The sequence below is a fragment of the Copidosoma floridanum genome, unplaced genomic scaffold (genome assembly GCF_036245765.1).
Source record: "Copidosoma floridanum isolate Cflo_tuat_1 unplaced genomic scaffold, Cflo_Japanese_pri ptg000032l, whole genome shotgun sequence".
Lineage (NCBI taxonomy): Eukaryota > Metazoa > Arthropoda > Insecta > Hymenoptera > Encyrtidae > Copidosoma > Copidosoma floridanum.
In genome coordinates, this window is record NW_028321909.1 from 1,636,181 (window position 1) to 1,654,609 (window position 18,429).

The 18,429-nt window shown below is 32.2% G+C and overlaps 1 protein-coding gene and 1 pseudogene across 2 annotated transcripts; both read right to left on the bottom strand.

Moving 5' to 3' along the window:
• Window positions 1-7,903: 7,903 nt before the first annotated feature.
• On the bottom strand, window positions 7,904-8,665 carry LOC149373318 (E3 SUMO-protein ligase ZBED1-like). The gene is made up of 2 exons (XM_089597454.1): window positions 8,308-8,665; window positions 7,904-8,121 (listed from the first exon to the last, which is right to left on the bottom strand). Exons 1-2 carry the CDS (start codon window positions 8,663-8,665, stop codon window positions 7,904-7,906), a joined length of 576 nt encoding a protein of 191 aa, XP_089453580.1.
• Window positions 8,666-9,049: 384 nt separating this feature from the next.
• LOC111642785 (uncharacterized) lies at window positions 9,050-10,636 on the bottom strand (annotated as a pseudogene). The gene is made up of 5 exons (XR_016293408.1): window positions 10,573-10,636; window positions 10,175-10,298; window positions 9,868-10,079; window positions 9,538-9,751; window positions 9,050-9,448 (listed from the first exon to the last, which is right to left on the bottom strand). The product of XR_016293408.1 is annotated as an uncharacterized LOC111642785 (transcript).
• Window positions 10,637-18,429: the final 7,793 nt, after the last annotated feature.

An 18,429-nucleotide genomic window follows, 5' to 3' on the forward strand; every position in this document is an offset into this window, starting at 1 on the left:
TTTAAGATATTTGAGTTTATAATATATGTTGTTTAACACGGGCTGTAATACCGTATCAGCAATAACAGCTTTAAAAACATACATAACAAATCAAACTATTTTTATGAAAAATGCTGTGCAAATCATCAAAATTTGTACTTTATTGTGGTCCTTTCAAATTATGGTGTATCGACACGAAATAAAAATCAGTTCATTGATTAATATTTTTCCCATTACAAAAGCATACGGCCATAACCTATAAAACTGTCACAATACGGTAAATGACGCACTTCAGTCGCTCGATTATCTCGGTCTCGGATTTTCAACCTTAACGAGCATTTGGCGTAGTTAGTGTTTAGATGGCTGATCGTTCGAGCTTGCTGTTTTTCTTTTGCAGCTGTCAATTTTCGAGGATCAATGAACTGCTTCTCTTATTCTTTGCCAACGTGATGGTCATAGGTGTGATTAAATCAACGCTAATGGTGTTTACATGTAAGAACATTTGGTCATGACTCTGACTTTTTTGCACCGATGGCTAAAGAACACTTGGGTTGTAAAAAAAAATCATGCCTGAGCCTAAGGACAGTGATTAATTATATATAAACTATCATACTCACTGTTTTTGACACAATCAATATATTAATTACATTTTTGTCAAAGCAAAATATACCTCCACTTTTAAATCAATTTTTTTTATGTATAAAAAAATTTTTTAACCAAGTAAAACTGTGATCAGAGTTATACGTAATCCAGTTTTTCGAGTAACTCAAGTAATTATTGTCCAAATGAGCTCAAATTTTGTCCTCACTCAGCTTCATTTTCATCTTTCCTTCTATAAATATAGCTGAACATTGAAGTAGGAAGTCCTACGCGCATTGTGCATATCGTATCCCTTAGTCAGCCCACATTCCAGTGGCAAACGTAGTCTCTCATTGATAATTTCTAAGATTTTTCTTGCATATTATATTCTTATATTTCTTCTTAAGCTTACACGCATACCCATGTAGTCGCGAAATCCATGTGTTAACGCTACTTCGAAAGCTACATATGATCATTCACGCGTGTACGTTGAGTTAGCTTGAGAAAAAGATCCCACAAAAAGAAGAATCTGGATACTCCGACGAAAAACACAAAAGGGAGGAGAGAAGGTAGGCGGCAGTGCAACAACAGCGGGCATACAATGAATTGGAGCTTCGGAGATTTTTCAAGGGACTTCCACGAAAATCCGACTCTCCCAATTCCTTCGTCTTTTTTTGCCTACTCCCTCTTCCTTTTTCTTTAACTTAGGAGCATACACGTATGCTCAGGCAGCAGAGGGGGCCGGGGGCCATCGTATAGAGAATACGAAATTTTTCCGACAGAGAAAATGTAATAGAAGCATCTCATGCAATGATGCGATGGTTTATATACTAGACTTGACTATTTAGGTCGAAGCGGAGCTACATTAGGAACAAAGTATTTTGTAAGCTTTCAAACTCGTTTCTACCTATATAATTCATGTAAACTAATTTTTAGATTGAGACAACGTGTTTAATTTTTTACGTGTAAGTGGGTATTATGTTATACTTTTCACAGACATGTAATCAAACACATAAATCGAAAGCGTCAGAGAGCTAGTTCTGACTCAAAACTGTAACTGTTATTTTAACAATTAAATACTATTTGATTGATATTTTTTGACTGATGATATTATCTTTTTCTTAATTAATGATAATTATTGTTAGATAAACATACATGAGGCAGCACACTTCGGAGATGTCATGTTGGTCTCTATAATGAGTACTCGTAAGTGTTCCAATAGTCGATTATTTGTCTGATTTATCCAATATTAATTCTTAAAACATTGATAAGTTGCGTATAGTTATTCAGACAATAAACAAATACTTTTTCAGTACAAATTAACGTGTATACCGCATTGAAAATGTAGCAAAGACCTATAAAAGAAAAAAGTGACCGACTATAGGGACATTTCGTCTTCTTAAGGGAGCGAGTAATGATGGGACATTCACCTTAAGGTAGCCTCCCTTGCGAAAACCTACGGAATGAAATATATTTCATTCAATAGATTTTGATCTACTTTATCTAACGGTGTCCTTGTTTATACCCCAAGTGGAGCAAAATCTCGAGATATTTCAGCTCAAAGTTGAACTGTTTAACACGAGCTTAAATGGCAAAGCATCAAAATATCAACTTTACGGGCATTTCCCAACTCACAATAAAAAATCTGAGCAGACAAATTATGATGTACTTGTAGAAAAATCTCTGTTCTTCTCAATACTGTCATGTAAAATGCTGGTAATAGGGCATTTTCCAAAGGCATTTGCCAAGAAAGACGTGAAAATCAGCTTTATAGTTAGAAATGACAGACGGTAGCATAATATCAACACTGATGTACGTATATATACGTATACATACACAAGTGAAACTCCTACTTGACTAGAGCAGTAGACAAGAGAGCTACCTTAAGTCATGAAACTGTCAAGTTATCTCTCGGATTATCAAGATGCACGGTCAAATTCACTCCCGAGCCGATGAAGTGAATGGTCAAGTTATCATAACTTAGTTATGAAACTTTCAATAACTATAATAAAAACTTTTAAATTATTTTTCCTACTTTTAAGTTTTTTTTTTAAGTTTAGACATTTACTGTGTCCTTGAAGAAAAAGTTTAGTTGGCACCTTGAACACATCCAACCAGGGCAAAAATAAAGAGGCCCTGCACTGAAAGAAAAAAAAAAAGAAAAAAATTCTGTATTAGTCTGGTAATATAAAATTATTCCGACGTCTAGGGAAATTTTATTTTTGGCAACCTAAGTTTTGCCATTTGAATAGTAAAAACACTCAATAGACAACTGAACAGTACTAGATGGCCATTCTAGAACAGTCATTTTTGTTATTATTTTTAACTCTTAGAAAGGGGCCCTTCTTGGTAGTTGTCTTGGGCCTGGTACTTGCCCTAGTGACATGCACCACCAGGTACGAAAACTATACTATTTTCATCGATGTCGAGGGTGCGTAGCTTCTTGTCCTTACGTGTAGCTAACTATATGATCTTTATTATACTTGTATCGGATCTCAATGCACTCGCAGTATGCATTTTTTTTTCTGTAAATTATAATATTAATCCACGTATTGATATGTACTGTTAGGCTTTTGTCTAATTTTCCACATATGATTAAAAAAAAAGCTATTTACTAAGCTCGTGCCCTTTTTCATTAAACTGCTCAACGGAATCGAATGCGATATATCTTCAACAAAATCCTACCCTTAATTCAGTTGAATTATCCAATTTGATTAACGTAAGTAAACAGCCAAAAACGCAGAACGGATCGACTACCGCTCGCCGCTTTTTGCCCGAGGACAAAATCCACACCCGATGCGACGGGCTCTCTGAATTTCAGCCTCCCCTATCTCCTCCTCTCTCCCTCTTGCCCTTACGACAGAGCGATCGGGACATTAAGAGAAGAACCTCAGCGTGCGCGACTTCAAATTTGCAGGACTCCCTCGAGCAAGAGAGGGGGAGTCCTTTCCTACCAAACTGGTTTCAAACCGGCAATTAATTCGATCTGACCCGGCAGGCTGGTGCACAAAACGAACCGGGCAATACGTACAGGTATAAAAGGAGGTGGGGGAAGAAAGCGGACAAGGGACGGATCCGCAAAAAGAAAAATTTTGGGGGGAAAGGGGGGCAGATTGCCGCCTCTCCTGTGGGTTTAAAAATTTAGTGCCTTGCATTTCGCTCATTGCGATACGGGATGTGGCTGGATGTTCCCTTTACGGCAATAAAAGCACTAAATCCGGTGCGACTGCACTGCCCTTCAGGCTAGTGTGTACGCGAATTTTAAATTCTTTTATCGCCCTGATTTGCGGAAGAAATTTATCAGTGATATGTTTTTTCATCCCGTACGTAATTTTGACATTAAATTTGTTCATCATTGTTTTCCAATTCTCGAGTAACTTTCAAGAGTTACTGATATTCCAAGATCTCTATTTATTTTGCTATCTTACATTTATAGATGGAAATGGAGCTTATGTGAGGAAAATCGCTAATTTGATCAACAAACCCTTCATAGCTTGTTTTCACCAATACTCCATTTTTCATTCATATTTAGATATTATAATTCAAGACTTTTGGATTTTTTAGATACAATTAATAAAAAAAAAAAAAAAAAAAAAAAACGTTTTAATTATTACCGAGTAAGATTCCAACAAGCAACTGCTTTTTAAGTATTTTTGATGGAACTCATTCGTCGTATTAATTTTATGCATGAATAAATATGATTGTTTACTACGTTTGGATAAAACAATTTGCTATTTCATTATATTCCACCCCTGATTATTGTCTTAAAAAAAAGACAAAGTCAGACTACATAAAGATTATCTCAGCCCGCACATACTTAGCATCTTTCGTCAAACAAATCGTGGCAGCCTGAAGGTTGGATAAAAAAATAGTTGATGATTTATTTTCTATCAGTTATGATAAACATATTTCTTGTGGTTTCATTTTGGTGATAGGGACTTAGTGGTGTTACAAAATGTTGAATATCTTATCCGAAGCAATTCGTGAACGTAACTCGCTTTTAATATTATTAAGTGCTCGACTTTTTACTAATGTCTCGTCAGGACAACAAAGCAGTTTTTACTCTTAGCTTCATTGAAAAAGGTGTGAAATTTCAAAGTAGACGATGAAATCAAGACCTTAAAATAGGACTCTCTTTTTTTATAAATTAAAGTTTTTTTTTTTTTTTAATAACGTATAGTCCACAAAAGATTAAGCAAACACAAAAGCTCAGCTGATTTGATTCCTATCTGAGATTTGAATGAAATTTTTTGACACGCTGTAGAGTACGGAACATGTGTTCATTTGAAAAAGTAATTATAAAGAAGACTTCCAGGGACAAATAAGCAATTAATTTTTGTTATTGTTGCAAAAGTTTCCGTTAGCAATTATTGCTTTATAATGTATTAAACACACATTCTACAAATGCTATTTATGAAACTCATTGCTTTAAAATTTCACTGTTGTTGAAATATTCTCGAGACATGATGTTTTATATGAGTCATTTTCATTTATGTCAATACACTGTATCGAATCGTGTAGTTCAATTACGTGCAACTACGTTATTTAAAAAGTCGTTACACACAACTAGGTGTTTTAACTCCCATAATATAAAGAAAAACATCTAAATTATGTTGTAACTTTCAACTTTTAAGTTTAACGGGAACAAACATGACTGAACTGGCTAAAAATTCTGTTTGAAATAAAGTGCAATGCATACAGTTTAGTTGTGATTTATTACTTTATGAATTTTATTTCATAAATCTACATATGTAAATTTCATAAAAATTGATCTACATCAATTAAACGCATAGAGGAAAAATAATGGTAAACAAATATACTTCAGTGGCGTCGGTAAAAAATTCGCAATACCTTCAAAATTTGCATTTAATACCGTTGTCAAATAAACATTAATTCAAATGTACCCTATAAGGATCTCCATGTTATCTATTCCACAATAAGCACAGTGTCATTACTTGAATTTCCTGAAAGCAAGTAGTTATTTCATAATAAATATTTTCGCTTTCATTAATAATTTAATCAAGTATTCCGTTTGGACCAATACTTATGGTTTTTACGGGAAGTAAATTAATAGTAATATAGTTAATTAACGGTAAGTCGTTAATAATAAAATTTACAAATAGAAGTATTTGGGCTTTAAATTATTTGTTTTCCATTGATGAATACTAGTGAAATAATAGAAGAAAATTTTGATGTTCATGAAAATGTTGGTCAACGTCTGACAGTCAATAATTAACTTGCATATATATATTATAGTAATTAGGCCATTATTGAGGTCATAATACGTATTTGCGGATGAACGTCACTTTACTAAATATTAAATTTGAAGTTTTGGATTTTCCTCATTTTAACAGTGATTTCAAATAATTATTTTTAATATTACAAATAGAACTTCATTATCATGATACATTTCATCAAAATTACTGATTTTCCCAAACTATATACCTATTCGAAAGTATTAGACGATATGAAATTTCTTTCGAAATAAATGACACTTCCGTAGGGCATCTTGAAAAAAGGAAATCTTAAATAAAATAAATTGTTGATTGTCGAAAATTTTTATATCTCATTCAGTTATGTAAGTTTATAATTAAGTTTTAATCACTTTTGAAATTGATTCTTAAATTCAAAAGTCCCATTGTATTATTTTTTTTCTAATGTTGAGACGTACGTACTCAAGTAAGATCGTACTTTTTGAACTCTAAATTATTTTAAGAAAATAACGTTTAATGCACAGTAATTTTTACAATAAATAACTCGATCAGTAAACTTAAAAACAATTTTGCAAAATTCAACTAATTAAAGGGTTGTCTTAGAAATCTTTACAGTACATTAATAACATACTCATTTTCACAGTACATTGTAACATTAGTCTATTACTACAACAAGCCAGAATACACACAATAACGTATTTATTATTTAGTAAATGCAACTAAAATACTGAGCAATAAACTTTGATCCAGTGTTGTGGGTAACAAGTCCACTTCTCTACTACATTCAATCCACAGGTTGAGATTATAGCTTGACATAAGCTTTGCATTATTATTTGAAAATGTTCGTTTCCCAAAAACATTTATTCTTCGGGACAGATTGTTTATGTGTTTCATATTTAACTGGACGAGTTTCACAAGGTCGATGAACAGATAAGTTTCCTTTCTTTGGTGCTAACATCTGGTAAAATGCACTTTGCGTTATATCCCTAAATGGGAAAAATAAATTTTATTACAATTCAATAAGTTTATAAATAATATGACTGAATTGTTCACTATTATTTAACAGCGGATAAATAAAAATGATTTGCAATTTAGAAATAAAACTAAATGTAAAAAACCTGTTATTTCTCTAAATATAAGACTTTACGCTCGCACAAATTTAAAGACAGCAGGAAGATTATTTGACCGAAAGATTTGGCATTTAGCATCTAAATAAAATGAAAATCTCACGCTGACTTTACTACAAGTAAGTACGAAGATGATTCTATTTCATACGATAGTTATAAAACAATCACAAAAACATATCATAAATTGTTAGTACTATCCTAATTAAAAAGAATCCATGGTTGTACAAAATTTATAAAACATGTTTTTATCATGAAAGAAGACGTGAGATATTATTCTGTCGTGAAGAAATTTAAATGATGTTTTCTAAAAATCATCTTCATGTACTTTGAATTAAAGTAATACATTTTTCTCAAACATTACCAAAAAATTTTAGATTTTTTTTATATGATTTTATAAAAAGGTTTAGACATATGTGTATGATGATTTAGGCTCACCGAGATTTTTCTTGTCCGTATGACTCAATAAACTGAAAGCACGTCCTTAGTCAGATAATTGCCCTTGAAAAATAAACGCTTTGCTACGTTGATTCTTAAGTATATTGCTGCTTACTTTATACTTTACTGTTTGATGATTATATTGACGTAACTGATTCTATGTTTTATAGCAATGAAAAAATTTTGCCACTGCCTCGAGCCTCGTTATAATCAAATTCTACGCTCCCCTCCACTTCCTGATGGTTGCAAGATCGGTAACGTCTACACACGCTACTTCATTTTATTATGAAATGTGTTAGTTCCCATTTCACACTAGGGATGCACAATATCTGAAAAAATATCGATATTTGGAAATCGATATTATCGTAACTTAAGATATCGATATAAAATTTTTTTTTAATATTAGGATAAGTAAAATAATGTAATAACTCGTGTGTTAATATTTTAGTAAAAAAATATTTTTTTTACTGTCCATAAAGTATATAAATTAGTATCACAATGTACTAAAAATATTTATAAAACTAATTATAATTTCTAATTTAATATAAATAAAACTAACATTTCTCACAATTATATGTACCACTCCGATAATGACAGGAAACTTAAAAACAACAATTGTTGGAAATGTTGGGGTGTCAGCCTGTTCCTATTATCCGTTAAAATTAAGCCCGCTTTTGAAAAAAGACTTTCTGATGGAACAGACGTTGCGATAAAAGTAAGGTACTTTATAGCAAGATTTGCTAACTCTGAGTTTGGCTGGTGTTTCCAAAACATTAAAGGATCTTCGTCTTAATTAATTTGTGGTTGGCTTAGGTAGTATCGGGACTCTTCAGGCATTTCACTTTGGTCATGATTTTGTTGCTGGATCTGATGATTGTCTCTTAGAAGTCTCTCATGATAAGACCAAAAATCATCTAACTCTTTAGTTACTTTTTTCGAAGGTTGATCTTAATCGAACACTCTTTTTTTTGCTTATTTTTTATTATTTATTTGTTTTGTTATATTATTTATAGCATCTGAGCATGCCATTTCATTTTCAAAATACAATTTTTTGTAACGTGGATCTAAAATCGTAGCCTGGGCTACTAAAGTCATTTTCTCAATTTTATCAAACCTTTTGTAAAACTGTTCAATTAGAGATTTTTTTAAGTATACAGCTCCAGGTGAATTCACTCTGCACGTTTCTAAATCATGTTTTAAGATTTTGATCACAGGTATAGCTTTACTTCCTGTCATGTACTCTTCACCACTCAATATATTCGTAGCTGCATCAAATGGTTTTAATAAAATAACCAGTTCTTTTGTTGTTAGTAATTCAGATGCCGCAAGCATTTTTGTTGAATCAGGAGTTTGAATCAGTATTGGAGCGATAATGTCAGACAGAGATATAAAACGTTAAAGCATATCATATGTAGAATTCCACCTTGTATCAGTACTTTGTATCAGCTTGAGATTAGATACCGCTCTCAGCTGATCTGCAGCTGGAGCCGATTTTTTAAAGAATCTTACAACAGCCTTTACTTTTTTAATGATCGGATTGATTGGATCAATGGTATCATTGGTATCACTGATTTTAAATATTTTGGACGGCACTAAGTTTAAGGTGTGGGCAAAACAAGGTAAATGGTTTTCATCACCGAAAGCATTTGTAATGGCTTTTGTCACATTACTTGCATTGTCGGACACCATGGCAACAACTTTACTTTTTTCAATTTTCTACTCAGTAAGGATGGTTAAAATCCAATCTTGCAAATATTCTGAAGTGTGATGATCTGACAATACTGTGACACCAATATTTATGGATTTATATCTCCAATTAATTATGTAGTGGCACGTTACACCCATGTAGCTAGTAGTGTTTAGAGGGTCGGTCCAAATGTCAGTAGTTACAGACACATTATCTATTTTCGACAGTTCTTCTTTGACAATGTTTGACAAAATGCTTGTCTTCCATTAAACTGGTTATTGTTTTTTTATCAGGAACTTTGTATAATGGTGCAATAAATTTCATTACAGTTAAAAAACCCTCATGATGAACCGTAGAATACGGTAGTCTGTCCTTAGCCAGCATGAACAAAATTCTGTTCGTGATATCTTGAGCTTTTTGACCTCCATCTGGTATATTAAAAAAATTAAGTTACATTTACATGTATATGATTTTCTTATTAGAAAAGTAAGATTTAAGTGAAATATATTTTACATACTTTGAAAAGATATTTGGTGAGAAATAGCCTCATTAATTGTTAACTGTTTAGATTTTAAAGCCTTTGCTGAATATATTTTATTCTCATAAACAGAACCTTGTTTTAATGTATCAAAATCAAATTTTAATTTTGACATAGATTGTGTGGATGGTATTGACGATGTACTGTCTTCAGAGACATCGGAATCGATTTTAAATATTGTTGAATTTTCTTTCTGAAAGTAAAAATGACGTATGTTTTTAATGGTAAACAAAAAATAATAATTAAAAATAATAATTAAAATGGATCAAAAAATAATAATTATGTAAATGTATTAAATGAATTTCGTACACTAATACTCTCCTCCGTCTTTCTTTTTTTTTGAGGTATTTCAGTCGAAGGTTCACTCAACTTTATTTCTGAATGTCGGTTGTGTAGGTGCGCGCGCAAATTTATCGTGTTTCCACTACTTTTCACTTCATGATTGCACAAAAGACAAATAACTACACTTTGTGCACTGGTTTTAAAATATCTCCACACCTCACTTTTAGTTTTTGGTCCCACTGAAAAAATGAGAATTTTAAGTGCTAAATCTTAATACAACTACTTTTTTTGTAACATATTCAAATAGAGGTAAAGGAAATGGAAATATCCATACTTTCTCTAACACTCAAACTGCAAATAATGTAACGCCAGATAGGATGTTCAAACATATGGCCACTCACTCACTACACCATCATAAGGAAATTTAAGTGTTTTGAAAACGATGGCAAAATAATACGCTGAAAAAATAATTAAACATATGAATTAAAAAGTATAGTAAATTTCTTATTTATTTATAAATTACTCTTGTAAACGATAAAAGTTTTTTCATCGGGTGTATTTACATCGGAGGAAGGAGATATTCGTAACTTTTCACATCTTGTTTATAAAATTCGGCATTAACTCCCAGGTAAACCTCATACCAGAACTGATAAGACAATGATGTGTTTTTTTCATTAGGAAGATGATATAGGTATGTAGTGTACACGTAGTTCAGACAAAATTTTTATTTACCTGACGTCCATGCAAAAAAATCCTAGGTGATAATACTATACAGTTGAGTGAGCTTCAGACTAAGACGTGTACTAAGCTCTAGACTAAGACAAATATAAATTCTATGGTAATTTACAAACGATACTTGTTATGTCAGTGATTATACATATCCAGACATAGATACCGATACTATAAGTTTATAAACTTATCAAGTATAGATATTTTGTGTTAAGAAAGCTTAGTTCTGAGAAAAACAATGTGAGCGGATCTATTTAAATGCAGGCACCTAAGGCGCACATAAGACTTACTTAATTTTGAAACGTTTCAAAATTCTAATTCATGCTAGCTCCGTGTAAACACCAAAAATCTGCTGGCTCCACATACAAAAGCGCACAATACTACATTAGAGCTGCGTGGCTTGCTTCAAGTTCTTAAGGAAATGCTCACAATAAACAAATTTTTAGTGCTCGTCTGCATTTTAAATATACGCTCATTTAACTTTTAACCGATATTGTACCGATATCTACTTATTAAATATCGATATACCGATATATCAGAACCTCAGATATCGGTTCAAAATATCGATATTTGGTCAACAAAATATCGATATTTATGAATATCGATATTTTTTGCGCATCCCTATTTCACACATTAATATTTTTTTGCTTATTTCAAACGAATACTCAGCTTTTCTGCTAAAATGTATAGTCATAATAAAATAACTACTACTTACTGGTTCTTTTGGAGCTTGCTCGAGTTTAGATAATTTTGATATTGAATAATTCTTTAAAGATCAACTCGATTTTGTAGCATTTAAAATTCAGTACGTGAATAAATTTAGTTTGCGAGGTGTGATCGTTTTTATACGCTAAGCAATGCCAAACTGAGTTAATGTCACAAGTTTCGTAGATATTCATAACATCGATGAGTCCCAAGGAAAAGCGGCACTTTTCTTTATCATATACGATAAACAAAATAAACCCGACGTTACTGAATTATGAATTCATGAGAAACCCTTTACTAAGAATGAAAAGATTTATGAACATGTGCGCTCCGAAAAAGAAAGCGTTAAAACGCAGTTTATAAATTTTTTAATGAGGCACTTCTCCTTGTGACCCAAAAGATTTATCGAAACGCAGGAGCAGATATATTTTGATACGTATATATACTAATTTGTGTATACCTATTGACGGAAGATATAGTGATGCAGTCACACATGGTTACAAAAAAAAATTCATTTACTGTGATGGAAATGACGGTTCCATGTTTTCAATACATTTTTTTTTAATTCCCAATTTTTAAATTAATATTGATTTCATTCAGAAATCACCGCTCAGAATTCTATTTTTTCTCTCGATTTTCATCCAAATCATTTATTTTCATACATTGCTGTACTTTATTGCACATCTCCTTGAAAAGTCATATTATAAAGAGTGATACTTACAATTAGTTTTACGACAAAATACTATTTTTATTTAGCTTCGTTAGAAAAATGTAGACTTCAAAGTAATGTATCAGACATCATTGAGGTTTATATCAAAGTAGTGAATAGATGTGGACGTGCATCATCTCAAGAGACTCGTACATGTCATTCATTGAATTTTACAGTTGAGATAATGAGTTAATAATACATGAACCCGTTAAGCCAGCAAAATCACTGTATTTTCACTTTTCCTGTCAGTATAACATGAAACAGAAGCTTGAACAGCTCGAAAAAATTATTTCCAATGTTAATAAAAAAAAAAACAATTGTGTTTAATATCCTTTTACCTTTCTTCAGATAAAACAAAATTTATATTTTGATAAGTTGTGATCGTCCTTGGAAAAAAAAAATTGTTTATTCAAGCAACTTGTATGAAGTAAGACTGTTCAGGTACTGGTACCATTAGGTTTTGCCTATGCCTTGTACTCGAACACATAAAAACAATGAACGTCACTGTTCATAGATAATAATAGCATGTCATGCCAATTGTTAACGCTTTGATAAGACGCAACAAATTTTTCGATTTGATCATCTGCAATGTATGATAAATATGGAAAACAGTGAAAGAACTCTATCCTTCCCAGATTTTGTTTGACATACATACATTTAAATGGCTAAAACGAATTTAACATTAATTATACGTCGAATCAAAGAAACGTTTCTTAGTGAATTGACCGATAGCTCAGGGTAAGATATTTAGATGGTTAAAAAAATTATATCAAAGAAACTTTGAATCCCACGTACGTACATACAGTATTTTAACAAAATTTTTAATTGTACAATAGTAATGCAAAATTATATTTCTAATGTTACAGTCGATACGTTGTACAAAAATTAACTAACCTTGAGTTGGAAAAAAAAATTTCCCATCCAGTCCTGCATATAATTTACAGCCAGCATTCTGAACTAAACTTTAAATTGAATGATAGTATTTCATTTTTTTTCATTATTTCAACTAAAGTTTGTAAAATGTGTGTGTTAATAATTATTCATAAAAAATTCTTCATAACTCTAGAGAAGGGATTCTCTTTTACGACTTTATTAATGACAATGATTAATCTCAATACTTATAACAATAATAATAATAATAATGAAAATAATAGTAATAATGATAATAATAATAATGATAACAATCATGGTAATAATACTCGTAATAATAATTGTAATAATAATAATAATAATACTAATAATAACAATAATAATAATACAAACAAAATAAAAATAACAGTAGTAGTAATAATAATAGTGATGATAAAAATAATGATCATCAATAATATACAAAAAAATATACAACGCAACCGTAGGCTGTTCGCTGGTGAATATGTCCAATCATGGGAGCGATGGGACGATCAGCAATTGATAGGGAAAATCGATTCGCCCGCAATTTTTTTGCACCATCTTGTTTAAAATGTCCTCCTGTATGAAAAAGTACATTTTGTCAGGCGGAAATGTGGTTATAAAATTGCTGAAACAAATTTTTTTAAACAAATTATACAAGTCAATTTTTTCATGAAAAAAACCAGTGGACAGTGGGTGCTTGGGTACCCAAGAATTAAAATATACTTCTATAATATGATATGGCAAATAATATAATTATAAATATAAGTATACCTCGTATAAAACGATATTATGTACAAAGATGGTGCAGTTATCGTTGGAATGAGTATACTTACGTTGGTTGGGTATGGTTTCAATAAATATTTTAATATCTCATAACAGAAGAATTGTAAACAGTATTTCATGGCACAATATAACATAAACAATATGGCAGTTGGCCAGTACAAGACTGTTCTCTTTCATCGAATCTTCCGATGGTTTCAAAAAAACTTCTTAAGAAAATAAGAAATACCCTTATAAAATAGCAGATTGTTCAATTGTACCGTTTTTACATGTTTAATTTAAAGAATTTTCAATTAAACATGTAACCTTATGAAAAAATCACTTTAAATTGGATTTATAAGATCTATATAAAGCTCTCATTTTTTTGTTTGCATGAAAGATTTCTATCAAATAAACCTGTTTCATTTTCAAATATAAATCTATAATTTTTTTTTTTTTTTTTTCTCTTTAACACAAAAAAAAGGGGCCAAGTATGCGTAAAAGCGTGTATGTAAGTTCATTCTTAAAAGAAAAATAGTTTCCAGCGTTCCAGCGTATATTTGTGCTCCTCCCACCTCTCAGAATTTCATCAGAGTTCTGAATTACAAAGAAAAAATTGTAAAAGAAGACAACGCAATAAAAATCAACTATTGTATTTATACAGTATGGAAATGTTTTTTTTTATTTATAAAAGTTTTAATGAAATAAGAAAAAATTGTATTAACAATAATTCATTTAATATTAAAATGCAAACTTTGTAGTTTGGAGCATGACTATTTATATATAGTTTGCATTTCAATATTATTTAATGAGAAAGGAGCAAGTGAAAGGAGTCTATAGATATTAATAATTTATTTATTTTGAAAGTAACAAATTAATGATGAATAAATAGATGTTCCAAAGTTTTGAAAAAAACATGTACCTGTACAAGTTTTTTTTTCTTTTTTTTTATTATAAATTTGTTACAAGAAAAAGAAATAAATAAATGTGTACTGTAGTAAGTGCGGTGCTCTGATTTTGCGTTGTGTAGGGGACAGAAAGTACGTCTTGAGGGGTGGGGCGAAGGGGGAGAATGAAAGTAAAATCCACTTCCGTTAAACTTTTTTTTAAGGTCACCAATCTGAAATCGTTGATTTACTCGGTAGGGCAAAACGCGCTTATAGAAGTATAACCGAGGGGCTGCGCAATCTGAAGTCTTTTAGAGACTTCTGAAGTCCTTGAAAGACTTAGAATGACTCATGAAATATTTTTTTATGACTTCAAAAGTGCGCCGCCCCTCACGCATAACTTCAAAAATGATCCTTATTCTTTGGCCAATCTAAAGCAAATAATCGATTGGGAAGTATATACGTAAGCCCTACAGTTTTCGAGTAAAAAATTCCTTAAGTTTCAAAAAATATGTTTTTTACAATTTTCAGGGCTCCACAGGCTTACGAGTACTTTTCGACATTTTTTTTATGAAGATTGTAGAGGAAGGTTGATAATTAATGTTAGTGGGTCATAGCATGAGAATATATTTATTTAGTACTTTTTTGGAGCCCTAAAAATTGGAAAAAACGCGTTTTTGAAAACTTTGGGAATTTTTACTCGAAACTGTGGGGCTTAGGTACATACATCCCTATTGATTATTTGCTCGGAATGGGTCAAAGAATTCGGAGTAATTTTTTTTCCACGAAAAAATTAACTTATATAATTTGTTTGAAAAAAAATAGTTTAAACAATTTCTGACCACATATCCGCCTGACAAACTGTACGTCCCCGTACAGTAGTAGCACATTTCAAACAAGATGGTGCATAAAAATTGTGGGTGAATTGAATTTCTCCGATGATTGCTGATTTCGCTACTGTACTGCCTAGCCGCAACGATCTGTTGGGTGCAGAACAGCTTCGTAGCCCATCGCACGAGTTTCTACCTCGAGTGCAAGCCCTGCCGGTGCTTCGAGGGCGAGGTCACTTGTTCGCGCAAGAGCTGCGCCGAGGTGTGCTACTCCACCCTGCCCTGCGACTGTCCGAGCCACTACGTGCCAGTCTGCGGCTTTTTTAGAAAACCTAAAGCTTTTTAATTCACAGTGGTATCATTTTGAGTAACTAACCATCCCTTCTTTGTGTATAAATGTGCTCACTTTCCCGCTCACATTCATCCAGCGAAAGAAGCTCGTTTTTTCGGATAGCAGTAGCACACCTACCGTGTATCTCTGATGAGTGCACACCTTCGCACACAAAGGCATCCAAGACAGTTGGGCACGTGCCACGTGTTGAACGTATACCCACGAACCCTCACGCATATCCACACCTCACATCTGCCGGAGGCAAACAACTGGCTCTTCAAAAAACGCTTCCGCAGGAAGCAGACGTTATAAGTTCCTCCTGTGTTCTCTCTCTCTCTCTCTCTCTCTCTCTTTTCCCCCATATCCATGCATGATGTACTTTTTATTTTAGGACACGCTTACGTGTGTGCGTTCACCCCTCGGTGTGCTCCTGTCGTACATTTCTATGGGTTTTGAGACGTTTCGAGAAGCCGTACACATAGAAGAAGTGCGCTGCTTTTATACCCAAAGGGTAAGGAGGATCGATACACATAACGAAGTTGACTTGAGGCAGGTTTTAGGGGTAGAACATCCGTTTGGTGTTCATCTTGTTGAAAGTAGTTTGAGAGAAATAAGTATGCGTCAGATGCTCCGAAGGAATAAATATGATTTCGGTGTGGAACAGTTGGCATGGTTTTTTTTCAACTTTCCATGATGACGAATAGTTTGAATCAACACTTCGTTATGAAATTTTCACCAATGAGACGCGAAAATTCGTAACAAATATTGCGGTTCTATTGTTTTACATTTTCATTTTTATCATCTCATCATGAAATACCTATGAATGACATACATCATTGCAGGTATTTGGAAGCTCATTGCACGTTGCATGCATTAGTTGAGTATATCAGTGATTTATATGCTCATTAAAATAAGCAGATGCATGGAATGGGCTAATGTAATTTAATATCAAACCCAAATTTGATACTGATAGTTACAAAGAAATGCTTACACAGTCCCAATTTGACACTTAATAGATGATTATCCTCGACCAGCCCCAATTGCGCACGGGTTGTTTGTTCGTTATGATCATTGTGAATTATAAAATCACACAGTCTAAGAAATAAAATTTGCTTCGTTTAAAGTCAGCCACATGTTTAAATAATTTACTATCAAATAAATTGTAAAAAATTTACTTGCATACTTTTTAATGAATCGCAGTTTAAATGTTCTACGAAAGAATTCAGAACAAAAAAATCAAATAAGTAGGTGCTGAAATTTTTCTCTAAAGGCAGTTAAGAGAAGCAGCCTAAATCAATGAAAAAAAAAAACAAAAAACAAAATAAACAAAAAGGCTGAAGATCAAAGTCGAGCAAGAATGCCGTAAATTACAACGTACGAGTGCGTGAGTGAAAGCATGAGTAATAAATTGTACTTAATTGCGAGCATTCGAATTTGCTGGCACACGTCGTTCTTGTTGCTGCTGCTATACTATGAACTACATCACTATCTTCTTGGGATTCTGATCATGCCTGCAATGTGCCTAAACACTGGTACAACAATAATAATGATTTCTCTCATTACAGTTTCTGTAGTTATTCGTAGTAGTTTAACTTAAAAATCGTAGCGTCACAACACACGGACTTTCTGCATATATGTCCCGATCACCAAACATCTCCCAATGCTCAGACAGGTGAACAAGTTTACTAATTTTTTTTTTTATATTTACAATGAAGTATTATTTCATAGTTCACCATTTTTTCTCTGAAATCGTATTATTTTATCATGTTCCCTGATTAATTTATTGTCTGAAAAATAATAGGTTTCTCGTATTTAAATTTGTTTTAAAAAATATCTAAGGACTTCTTATGTTTTGGATATAAGCATACAGTTGAAGATAAAAATTATCAATTTTTTCACCTTATCATAATTTTTTTTTTTTTTCGAAAAATAGTATTTCTATATTTCTTAACAGAAATATTGTATGTTGTTAAAATAATTTTTTTGACGAAAGATAACAATATGGTTTTTTTTTAAATCATCCTCATACATGATTTGTTTTTTGTTTTTTTTTCATTAACAAAACATTTATATTTATACTTATACTTGATATTTAACGGTGGTATCCGTAAAAACCAACGAATATTTATGCACGGGTTGGAAAATACTTTGAAGTCATACTTTCATCTCAGCGACTAGTCAAATAGTTTTGATCATTTTTACAGCTTTAACTGTTTGCTCCCTCATGTTGTGATTATGATTTTATTCACTATGAGTACCAGGTGCTTTTTACCCGTGGGTACACTTTGGGCCCGATAATAACTTTACACTCAAGGTGCAGAGTGATTCAGTGAAGTAAGCCCCTTGCGACCATGGTCAGAATAGCACAAGTTTAGTGCCTATCAGAGCAACACAAATGCCAGAAAGATCTACGAAGTTAAGCCCAAGGACTCTTCGTGATTGCCCTGGTTGAATTCGTATCATACGAATGCTGTTTTTGTTACTCGAGGATGCAACGAACGCCCATAGCTTGTAAAAAAGGCCCAAGACAGAAAAATGATTATTTCCTGTTTACAAATATTAATGATTGAAATTTTAGCATAATTTGTTTTACAATAAGACGGTAAAAGTATGATGAAAATATAAAACATTTTTCGAAATAATAATGCGAGAGAATAGGGCTTAAGATAGATTTTTCTTAATTGATTAACAGCTATTTCTTCCAAAGAATTTTTATAACTGCAAACACGTAAAGCTACAATTAATTTT

Excerpts from the sequence above, each read along its gene's own strand:
- LOC149373318 (XM_089597454.1), bottom strand. The coding sequence starts at position 8,665 with ATGCTTGCGGCATCTGAATTACTAACAACAAAAGAACTGGTTATTTTA. Across the intron at positions 8,122-8,307 it reads ACAAATAAATAATAAAAAAT|ACGAAGATCCTTTAATGTTT; the intron begins AAGCAAAAAAAA and ends AAATTAATTAAG.